This window comes from Clavelina lepadiformis, chromosome 6 (assembly GCF_947623445.1).
Source record: "Clavelina lepadiformis chromosome 6, kaClaLepa1.1, whole genome shotgun sequence".
NCBI classification, from domain to species: Eukaryota; Metazoa; Chordata; class Ascidiacea; order Aplousobranchia; family Clavelinidae; genus Clavelina; species Clavelina lepadiformis.
In genome coordinates, this window is record NC_135245.1 from 2,377,461 (window position 1) to 2,389,477 (window position 12,017).

The window sequence follows — 12,017 nt, forward strand, 5'->3', positions numbered from 1 at the left end:
CCGGTACCGTAGCTTTTTATTTAGGCTAGGCCTTTGTGTGCACAGTGCACAACCAGAGGATGCATTTGTATATACTAGACCCCGGCTACTGAAATTTTTACGTCTTTTGGTTGTGCACTTCTACACCAGACCTGCCTAATTGTTTAGTCTATATTAATATTCAACTCAATTATTAGGCTATAAGGCTAGACATAGCAGTTATCGTGCACTGTATTACTATGAGTATGATGCAGATCAGATTTACCCGAGTTAAAGCGAAAACGGTATAACAACGACGTTTTCAGTTTTTGAATTTAGCCTAACCTAAGGCCCAGACTACAGAGTTTTGCATCTTATAGGTGCGCTCAATAGTGCTTTTCATGAGCTTTAGTACGGTACCGCACTTAAGGTGCGTTATTTTGCACTTAATGCAATAATGACTTGGACAGAACTTCAGTGCACTCAATTTTCAATTGATTTGATGATGGAATAAGTCAAACTGTGTACATTACTTAGTGATTGCGCACCTAATTGAGTCTGAGGATCTTTACACACTACCTATACTTACTAGTTTTGGTGCACCCAAGATCTTGCTGAAAGCGGTCATACGCTGCAGTCCGGCCTTAGGCTAGATAAATTGTTAAAGCAAGTCGCAAGTGGAGAGGTAAAGCCAGATTTCTGATTTGAGAGTTTGCTGTTTTGTTTGACTGCATGGAAACGAAAAGAAGAACAGTTTTCAGTGAGAAATCGTGCGTGCAAAGACGCAAATTTTTGCGTGATGGCATACACTGATGCCTCAATTTTAAACAAGTTTTTTAAACAGTTTTTATTTATTTATTATAGCCTGAATCAATATGAAGATAACAAAGTTTGCTATGCACGTTAATGAATCTTGTTTGTGCAGGTAATACACTTTTTGCTAAGGTTTTTTCCGCTTTTCCTACGCACAGCAAAAGCCAGATGTGCTTGGGCCACAAGTCACGTTGCACACTGGAATTTTGCTTTTGCACCACCCCGAGATCTCGATGCAAACTACCATACTTTGCAGTACAGTGAATGGGTGTAAAGATCAGTCAGTCAGGGGATTTCTCAGCCTAAAACAGCTTTGAACTTTACAATCTGGAACATGAATATGAATGGTTTGGCACACAGCCACACTTTATTTTGTCATGGACCATGGTGGAAACCATGGCAACGGCACCATCAAGATTTTCAAGATTGTGCCGGGTTCAGCATTTCCTTTTCAGAGATCACATATTTACCACCGAAAACAAGAGCTTTTTGTTTTGCTAGTTGGCTAGTGTTGACGGCGAAATGCACGTAATGCACTCTGCATTTGGCCATCCCCAAGATCTCTTCAAAAAGTGTTGTGCTTTCCAGCCTGGTTTATGAACATGAACTGCCACAGTAATATCTTGGACACAGTCTGACAGTGATATCCCACTATCTGAATGCTTGTTAAGTCAAGCATGTTGAAATCCAAACATTGTTTTGACAACAGTCTGCCATACAACATTACAAGTAAAATTTTTTCTTGAAACTTGAAAAGATTCAACTATAAAATGTGTATACCCAACCCTATTGACGAAGTATATTTTCATTGAAAATCAAAATGAAATCTTGAATCACCAGTTTCTTTCTGATTTATTTTTAAAGTTGTGTACAGTGTTGATAATGTTATACAACAATTAATTCCTTTACCTAAGCTTTTATGACCTAAATTGTGTGAAGAGGAATTGACTGTAATATTTTTGGGATTCTGGGAACAGATTAATTGACTTTTTGTTATGTTTTTTTTTGGTAACTTTGCTTTGGAAGTTGAGCTTTTTGGAACTCCAACGACCTCTCAAACAAAATAAGTTCATGTTTTAAATGGTTGTAATTCATAATAGCTTCTGCTTGAATCTAACTTTACTTTTGCACTTCCATATTAGGATCAAGTATTGAGGAATTATTAGATTATAACTTTCCCATTGAGGCCTTAATGCTGTCATGTAGGAGTGCAGAAAGTACAAGAGAACTGTACTTTTTTCTCGGCTCATTACCTGTGCTACTAAATTATACGGGTTCACTTAATTTGAATAGTTGCTAATGGTATATCCTCTATTTGTGCTTACTCTTCATTATTTCTAATTGTTGTTGCTATGTCAAGTGCATAAAATTTCTCCATTTAAGAAAAGTTTTTATTAAATTTCACAGGAATATATATTTTTTCAGGAAGCCAAGCAAACAAATTTTGTGATTATTTAAATGTTATTAATTTTCATATAAGTGCATAGTCGTTCTGCTGTAACAAGTTACAGTAGCAACAACATTCAATACTGCTTAGCTTATTGTTTTTGCACAAGTTTAAAATGAAACTTTAACTTTGTTCTCTTGCTTTTGTAAACTTGTAGGTTGGACAATTCTGTTAATGAATGGTACAGTTTGCCTGACACAATCCTTTAAAACATTTTGCTACGAAAATGTTAACAATATTTGTGTGAATTTTTGTCTTCTAATATAAACCATGTCAAAGGAGAAAAGAAAATCGGTTTTCAACATTGCTGTTATTGGTTTAGCCGGTACAGAGCAGGTGAGGACAGTATATACCTTTTCTTTCCCGTTGTTTATTTTGCAAGTTGATTTTATTGCTTTAAGCACAGGGAGTGCCTATTGTATATTAAGGATGTATTCAAGGTAATAGTTGTGTTTTTTCATGTCATGCATTGTACATCAAATATTCTTTTGGAAAATGCCCGTTATTCTATTCTATTGTGTAATTGCAATAGTTACCAACAAGTACTGTAGATAGCTATTTAATGACCACATCATATTTGCTGATCTAGCTCTTATGATGCAGCTTGCATTAATCGAGTAATTAATAAAAAAATATTGAGTTTTGTGCACTCCTTATATAATCCAATCTTTCATTCTAATTTGAAGTAAATAATGCACCTGACAACATTTAAAATTGCAATCTCTGTGCTGTGGGAAGTTTTTCAATGACAGAGGCGAAAGACAAACTTAATCTTGGCTTTGTTATTGGCCTAATTGTAATTTTATGTTTGGAAAGCCAATATTTAATTATCAGCATGTTATTGTTATTCAATTATAATGCGAAATTTCTCAAATAATATGATATAAAACAGGCATTTAAAGTGAATATGTCAATACAAGGTTTTCTAAAACTATGACACAAGGTTATATATACACCAGTACCTTGACGTTGATACGAGGAGTATCAACTACGAAGTATATGTAAGCTACATATGCATACAATATGTGTATAGTAGTACAGTATATCGTATGGTACAGTTCTTCAATATCTTCAATCAAGAAACACCCTGTTACTTCCATTAGCAGTACAAGTATATGTACATATATAGATTTTCTTGCGTTACTTTTTTGTTTATGTCTGGTGGGTTGTGATGACAATTATTAATATTGTTTATCAAATCATTGCATACGTATTTTGAACTCAAAGCTCCCATGCTCTGTACATAGTTGTTTGCTGGAAAAAAAAATTGCTCTTTCTTTCAAAGTACCTTCATCTTGGTCATAATTTAATTTCTCAGATTGCACAGGTCAGTCTCTTATGATTATTAATTATCACGATTAACTTATTTATAATCAAATTTAGATCAAAGGCACAAGTGGAGTTGGTAAATCGTGTTTGTGTAATCGGTTTGTTCGCGAAGAGGCTGATGCTTACTATCCTGACCACACTTCTGTTCTCAGCCAATCAGACTTTGGCGGTAGGGTTGTCAACAATGATCATTTTCTCTATTGGGGAGAAGTAACGAAACAGGTAATCTTCATCATAAGTGGTGATTAAATTTTTTCGTCCACCTAAAGGTCATATCAGGTCGTTGTGTCACAGTTTTCTCAGTAAATGTGCTTTACTCATTTCCAATCAGATTACAAGGCGATATGTTCACAATGATTTTTACATTGTTTATCATGTATGCAGGATATTATAACACGTACATGTTTTCACTTAATAAACAATGTATGAGGAAGCATGCTGTACTGTATGTGTCAAATCCTTGCCCAAGCATTCTATCTTTATTTATTTTGTTCCATTGTTGCGGCTTTAAGCATTGTTAAGTCAAGAACATGGAGTGGATCACTTTCTAATTTTATATAAAGTGATGAATCATAGCAAACTCATGGGGAAACTGTAATCAAACACCCCCTTCAGACGTTTATCATCTGTTTACTTATTGATTTCCATGGGGATTTGAAAAGTGATTGGTTTTGTGTCTGACATAAATAAGCCCTTTTTACAGTATTTGCAACTTGTCACTTTCTGCTAAATCTGAAAAACCATTTGGACTTTACACTTTATTAATGCTGACAGACAATTACAAGACTTATTTTTGTGTTCTTCACATAAATCATATAAATTGCTACTGCTCATAAGCAATAGTATATAATATTTATTATTACTTTTCATACAATGTTAATTCTTGTAGCACCCCGTTATTCTGGTGAACAAAAATTTCTTTTAGAGCATTATATTAAATTTGTGCGCAAAGGTAACACCAACATACTTTGGTATGTTTCAAATTTGATGCTCACAAAATTTTCATTAAAATAACAAAATAATACTCACTCTCTGTAGAAAGTGGCAACTGGTAATAATTAATTATTATGCATAAATGTCAAAATTGTGTCATCACCAGTATCTCATAAAACCAGATCATCCACTTACAGAAGTTTGTTGTTGAAAATGCTGATGTCTGTGAAAATAACTGCCTACCAAGGCACTATAAACTTGTCTGATAAACACAGGAGAAAATACTTTTTCGATAGCACTTCTCTGTCAGAAAGCTAAATTGCAACTCACCCGGGCATACGTGGGCATTATGTAATCAAAGCATCTCTTTTCACCATCTTTCGTGATTTTAGGATGACAATGGGCTTGACTACAAATTCAACATCATCGAACAAACTGAATTCATCGACGATCAATCCTACCAGCCCCACAGGTCATCTTCTAACCAACTGTACTGCAAAAGATGCGCACAGACAAAGGTGACCAACATGATATAGATAACACGGAACATGAGTAATTTCTATATAACTTCTTGTACACAACAAACTTTAGCTAGTTTAGAACAATGTGAAAATGTGAAGCAGCTTTCGCACTATTACCGAAGAGAAGATTTCTTTTCACTTACCATGTTACCTGCATTGTTATGAGCAACACATATCTGATTGTCTAGACGTCACCCTGTGTAAACACTGTCTGTCCAGTTCTTACTCTAACCACCCGCATAGTTTATTATCGTAACTTGATCTGCAATGATTAATTGGTTAGCTACTTGACTAGCAGTGTCAGTGGATAATGCCAAATTGTACCACATTTCGTTTTTTTCACTTATCAGGTTCCTTTTAATGTAACAAACGTAAACAATTTGCCACTTGAAAAGGAAATTTGTCTGTAAAGGTGTCATTGTGAATTTTCTCATTACTGCAAATCCATCACCAACTCCACTTTTTACCATCCAGTCTTTGATTTTTTAATGCTGCCACTTGAACAAATTTATCAGTTGACCCACTTTTTTACAGATTTCATCAGCAGAAAAGCTCATGTACATTTGCACTGATCAAGTCGGCGTGGAGTCTGAATTTGAGTCAAAGTTAATGCCAGACGGAAAAATTACAATCGACGGTTTTATTCTTTGTTTTGACGTCAGCCTTGTAACCAACAGAACAATTGATGATCAGGTACAACTCTTAAATTAAACCTAGCTGCAAAGTAACTAGCACTTTTTTCATGCAGTCCTAGCATAACAGGTTGAGCGAAATATATTATGCTGATTTGATTATGGTGTAAAAGAGTGAATGCTTTTGGTTCATCACTTACCACATACTGTGCAATTGTGTGGAAAAGTCCTTCACTTGTTTTTGTTGGGTTCCTACCATAGTCCCAAAGCTGAAATAATCCAAACTTTTTTACAATAATTCCAATCAAACAATTTTTATTTAATATTGTCGCCCAAACTTACAAAATTATCCAAAAATTTTCGAACATTCAACAACTTTTAATGTTTGTGCTGCTGTCTCATGTCAGTGTAGTGGGATAATTCCAGTGTAAATATATCTTAGCCCGTCATTACTTTGTAAAGAGTAATGTGATACATAATCCCTTGAATGGCTTTTGATATAGATAAATGGAATGTCTGAAAAGGAAGCATGAACAATAAAGAAATCACCCAGCATAATTGCAAACTATATATTAAGGCAGTATATATATATTTAAATTAAACCCTTATAGCCAACTGCCTTAAGAAGGCTAGCAGATGTGCACTGTTGAAAACTTTTCACTTTAACCGGATCCAAGTGACTTTTAAGTGTAAGAAACGCAAATTACACACTTGTTATATGCCACAATCGGATTTTGTAACCACAGCTATTCACGTACATGTAACAAACAAATTGCTGTGCCTCCCTACAAGCTTACTCAGTGGGAGGTTTTGGTGACAGGTGTCAGTTGTTAAAACTTATTTCCATTTTTCATGGGGTGAAATTATGTTTTTTGGGAGCATTTGTGTAGTGCTATGCCATCATCATTAAGTGACTTGGAAACCGGACATTTGTAGGATCAGCTTTCTTTTCACTGGTGATGTGATGTCTTACAGCGGAATATTGAAATCTATCCACATATTTATTGCACTTGCTATGTTTGCTTGACTGTAGGAAACATTTCGATCACATCTTGTTTTGTCAAATGAGCTATTTAATATCATTGGTAAAATATTGCTAATAATATTTATAGAAAGAAATATTATGGTAACTGGTCATAACGCTGTTGTTTTGTGAAATAAAAACGCTTAGACATCGGATTGGGATTGAACAGATTCGGCCACAAAGGCTAAGATCACAATGTGTTATTTTTAGGTCAGGTTTGTCCAGAACTGCCATCACTATCTTGCCAAGACGAAGAAACCGGTGCTGTTGGCATTGACAAAATGTGATGAAGGGGTGCCTGCTTTCATACAAGAGGGAGTAAAATTTGCTGCGAGTGTCGGCGGGAAACGAAGCAGTGGTTTGTCGGTGGTTGAAACGTCGGCTTCGGAAAACATCAACGTAACATTGGCATTTCTGATATTAGCACAACTGATCGATAAGACTCGGTCAAAGTCTCTGAAGGTATATTTTCACTTTTTAATCTCACATGGAAACTAATTATTTGTATTGCGCAAGAAGTATTTGGATAAGCTGACGTGCTAATAATAATGTTAAATAAATGGAAAAGACATTTTTACGCATCACTCTTATTTACACTTGTATCACCATCAGTAATACTTTGTTTAATAAATACCCGGTCCTTTTAGGAATTATTTAAAGCTCTGTCATCTTTGACTGTTTGCTTGGATTAAAATCACTTCCTTTATAAAGTTTATAATTATTTGCATAGGAGATTTAACTGATTTATATGTTGACAAACCCATGAGGCTTGTTAAGTCTTGCGGTAACATGTATTGCTGTATTTTTATTTGCATTTTCTTCAAGTTTTAACACCCTTTCCCAACTTTTCCATCTCTCCTTATATTTTCCAGATCATTTCCTTTGAGGAGGCAGCACAAGAAAGAAAAGCATTCCTCAAGGATGCCAAGGAACAGCTGGAGAGCCTCCTGGAAAGCATGGTCAGTGACTATCACGAGTCATGGACGAACACTCGCAAGAATCTCGAAGATAAAACCGCTTACTTGCACTACGTCGATCTTGAAGGTAATCCTTTGTTTTGCTAAGCACTGAAATAACTTAATTAATAAGTTAATACCATAAAAATCTTGTATTGCATGCAACACAGAAGACATGATCCATTAATTCCAGGTGTTTTTGATTGATTTAAGTTACTTGTTAATTACTTGTAAATTGAAAAGCTGTCCATGCTGTTAGTCATTGTAGAGTTGTATTTACTTCATGTAATGTGCATATTACAGTATACACTGTTGATGGTTTCGATTAGTTAATCATTTATGTTTCTAATGAACAGGCAAGAATGCCGCTTCCAAGATCTTTCGTAAACACGTCAATTATTTACGTGACGAATACCGGCTCAATCTGCAGTGTGAATTTCTTCGCTTCCTGCCACGTGCGCTGAAAATAATACTACCTGACCTGTCAAGGGTCCGGCAAACATGGAATGAGACCTTACAAGCAATGGCACAGACGGCAGAATATAACAAGTAAGGACCAGTCAAAAAATAACTGATTTCTGTCCCAAAAGTTTCAAGGATTTCTATATTTGACATTTTTGGTCTTGACAGAAACAGCAGTATCATAAAATAATCCCTTGTGAAGCCATTCCTTATAATATTCTTTGTTTATAATATTTCTGCGTTAAACGACAATGAAATAGTGCGATTGCAAGCTTAATATTTCATCTAAACCTAGCTAACCGTGTTCTTCGCGTCTACTCGGAACAGGGTAACTTTGACTTAAACAAACCTTAAAAAATTTGCCATTACAAGCAATTCCTGTGCTAAAAATTTCCTGCCATGTCAGAAAGTACCGCTAGGTTGCATCTGCATGCAAACATTAACATAGTTATTTGTATAGCACTGCGCATAGACATAAAAACATGTTAAAAATTACATTTTGACGTAATAGTCGAAGTTATGTAGTGTTATAATGCCAGGTCAAAATCAAACAGATTTATGATCAAACGGACATAATCAGCTTAAGACGAAGGAGGCTGTATGCCTGTATCTGAGTTGCGTCATTCTCAAGATCGTCAACTTACAACTTTACGTTGAATAGTGTACAATTGTACTGAACTCACCTGTGAGGAAAGCATTGAAAGTGTAATTAACAGCTTGCAATGTTTACTTCGAAGCAAAATTTTCTCCTGTTCACAATGAAAGAAACTGATCAATTTTGAGAGCAATAGCAAATATATTTTAAACAATTGCACATTTTGAAAAGTCAGAAAAACGTAACTTTTCCTCAATAAAATGATTAATTAATTATTTATACTTTTTTGAATGTGCTTTTAGCCCTCAAGTTGTCAGTGTCACTGCATGTTTGTTGTGTTGTACAAAAATGCATATTTTTAAGCTGAATGTGTCTTGTACTTGTGTCAATATCGGGTCATTCCACCGCTAATGATACAGGCAGGACAGGGTAACTCTGGAACCGCTGGCCCCATTTCAATAGTTTCTGCATTCCTGTATGCAGAATCTACTCTAGAACAACATACACAATAACAAACAAACAAACAATAACAACTTTATAACAGCAGTGGAAATCTGAGAGGGTGGGTTTCATGCCTGTATCACCAGCCATGGAATGACCCTGTCGGAAAAATATACCCGTTACCAGGCAGACAGGGTAATTTTGTTTTTACCCCTCACTACAATCGTCGCAATATTTTTTTACCCTCTTTGCAGCTGGATCATCACCCTTGACTATACAGCAAGTGTGTCAAATGACGAAACGACTCCGTGGTACGAACACCCACACATCTCGTCAATGGATGATCGTAGGATTCCGTATGAGCTGTTGTTGACAGTGGATGCGGAGAGACACTTTCTCTTCCATCGTCAGGATCTGGAAGCAAAGCAACGCAAATCCGAAACCAAGTTAAACTTCAGGGAGATGCTGACACAGTCGGGCCAGGTGGGTTTTGCCTGGTTTGCCGTCAAAATAATTTCCTTTTGCATGCTTCAACTCTATCATACTTGAGTAAGCAACGTATCTTGCTAGTTATGCTACATGTATATGAAGCAATGAAATGTATCAATATTTTATGCCATAGAAAATTGCCTGGTTAATGTGTTTCATTTAGAACGTTACTTTACTGTTTTAAATAGCATCTAAAATCGTCGTTTCCATTCCTGACCCATATAAAAAAAACTCAACATAACAGTTTCTCTCCGACTGGATGATTCCTATCAAAACTTTTACTGTTCCATTTCTAAGCCAAGTTCGACTCGCGTGTTGAAGGGCTGAGACTTGAGATGTTCTTTTATCAAACTTGCTTATTTTCCTCGTCCTTCTGCAGACAACACTAAATTTTTGCATATGTACACATTAAACCAAAGATGCTTTCCTCAGCAATCCACGTCATTTTTAACTTTCCAAATCATTCCACTTGCATGAAATCCGACGTGTTTAAGGGCTGGCTGCCATGTTATTTTCATACAGTTGCTCAAATGATTTCAGTGGTTAAAGAAATTGCGAAAATGGCAAAACTAACGCAGTTTTTCTAATTCTGCTGCAACATCATTTTCCAGCTGTAAATTTGCTCTTTACCATATTGATTAACCAAAGCTGTATGTATGTCTTGTAGGCAATGACTTTTTTCTAACTTTCTCTCTCGCAAGAGGTATGTGGTTGTCAAAATACATCTTTATCACTCTCTGTTCTTTCAGTTTGGAATGTGTTCTTTTATTTTAGTTTTATTTGAAAATGAAAATGCCAACAGCATGCTGTGATGCCTTTCCATGCAATGTTTGCTAAATTGCATCATAACCATGACGTCATGTTAAGTTGCGGTTTTGTTGGAACAGTCAGTTTGTTCAAGTCCTTTTAATGCCTTTAACTTACCGTTTCATTTTGTTGTCAACAGTTCTCTGTTAAACTGTGATGTCATGTCAATATGACACTATTTCCTCTTGTCGTATTTACAGTATTAAATTTAATGCACAATGATTCATATTTACAAGAATATGGTTTTTCGTTGCAAGCTTAGCAACTAGCAGCATGAAATTACATTATTTAAGCTAGCATGTCAGTACTTCAGATAGTTTTAATTTCAACAGACGTTGTAGTTTATTCTATAGATTTCCCGTTAGTGTATATTATTATTTTTGTGAATGTTTTTTTTTGTTTTGTTACTGATACTCATAATTTAGTTTTCATCAATAATGTCACAAAATGTGTTTTTGTTTGTATTTCATGAAACTAGTGCATTAAAGCAATTACTTTGAAGTAAGTTATGTCCAAGTTTGACAAAACGTTACTCCAAGTGGTAAAAGCACGCCTGTGTTGAACATTGTGTGTTTTATTTGTTCTGTTTACTTTAGTTTTCGTTTATTTTGTTTACTCTATCAGGTATAGATTATAACATCTACTTTCATTTTCAGGTTACACCAGGCAGAGAGTGGGGTGATGTGGTGAAATTCTTCAAGGACGATTCAGTCTCAGAACTCAGTGAAACAGAGTTATCTACGATTTACGAACAGCATCAGGTAGCCTGAACGATATATGCTTTTTCTTGATCAGGTCGTAGGTTAGGGTGTAAGTGTGGTTGTCGGCTGTTAGATATTGCAGAGCTAAAAGTCCACAAAGCAGTTTAGTTCAGCTGAAGGTGACAAAGCTTAACGAAATCACACGACTTTCCCTTAATTTAGGTCGAGATTGTAGAAAAGGCCAAAGAGGACTTCCAGGAACTTTTGTACGAGAAATCTGAAATTTTTGTCAGCAGCAGAAATGCAACTCACATGGAACTACACGATGCATTGAAAAGTGACCCAAGGTATCGTATAGAGTTTCAAGTAAACAACATATTTATATCTGAAAAACTGTACATAAGTTGATCTCAAAGTCCTAAGTCACCTTATGGATAACTCTGAGTATGTCGACTTAAGCCAAAGTCTCTCTACAAATCTGCAACTCTTTCTCAATAGATACGTTTCAATGGCGTTACTGCAGAAGGAAAAGGAAGAGATTTTGACTCGCCACATAACAGAGGCTTTGTACCCTCCTACTGACAACTGGGGAGCAAAATGTCTTGCCGAAGCTCTCAAGTCCCAGCGAGCTCGGCTGTCGCAAGAGCTCCCTAATAACAAGCTGTCTTCTCCTTCTCTTCGCTGGCAGTTAAAACCAGACTCGGAAACTCTCAACGTGGTTCTTCTCGGAGCTAACGGCCTCTCCCGAGAACTAGCAAACGAGATAACTGTGAGTTTCTGTGTATGTGTATTTCAAAAACACATCTTTCTATAATGGGATCATTTTTGAAACCATGTTTAAGTTTTGTCATAATCTGATTGCTTAATATATTATCACATCACAGTTAAAGTAAGAATTCTTAAAAAGTA

The 12,017-nt window shown here is 35.7% G+C and overlaps 1 protein-coding gene across 1 annotated transcript in view; it reads left to right on the top strand.

The window, feature by feature from the left end:
- Positions 1 to 12,017, top strand: part of LOC143461718 (rho GTPase-activating protein 5-like) — a 23,961-nt gene continuing 11,944 nt past the window's right edge. The window contains exons 1-11 of the mRNA XM_076959555.1: positions 1 to 2,554; positions 3,602 to 3,769; positions 4,873 to 4,998; positions 5,536 to 5,694; positions 6,868 to 7,119; positions 7,530 to 7,701; positions 7,970 to 8,162; positions 9,366 to 9,594; positions 11,064 to 11,168; positions 11,331 to 11,455; positions 11,607 to 11,877. Of these exons, the coding sequence (XP_076815670.1) occupies positions 2,489 to 2,554; positions 3,602 to 3,769; positions 4,873 to 4,998; positions 5,536 to 5,694; positions 6,868 to 7,119; positions 7,530 to 7,701; positions 7,970 to 8,162; positions 9,366 to 9,594; positions 11,064 to 11,168; positions 11,331 to 11,455; positions 11,607 to 11,877 (1,866 nt within the window). The 5' untranslated portion in view covers positions 1 to 2,488. The remainder of the gene's footprint in view (positions 2,555 to 3,601; positions 3,770 to 4,872; positions 4,999 to 5,535; positions 5,695 to 6,867; positions 7,120 to 7,529; positions 7,702 to 7,969; positions 8,163 to 9,365; positions 9,595 to 11,063; positions 11,169 to 11,330; positions 11,456 to 11,606; positions 11,878 to 12,017) is intronic.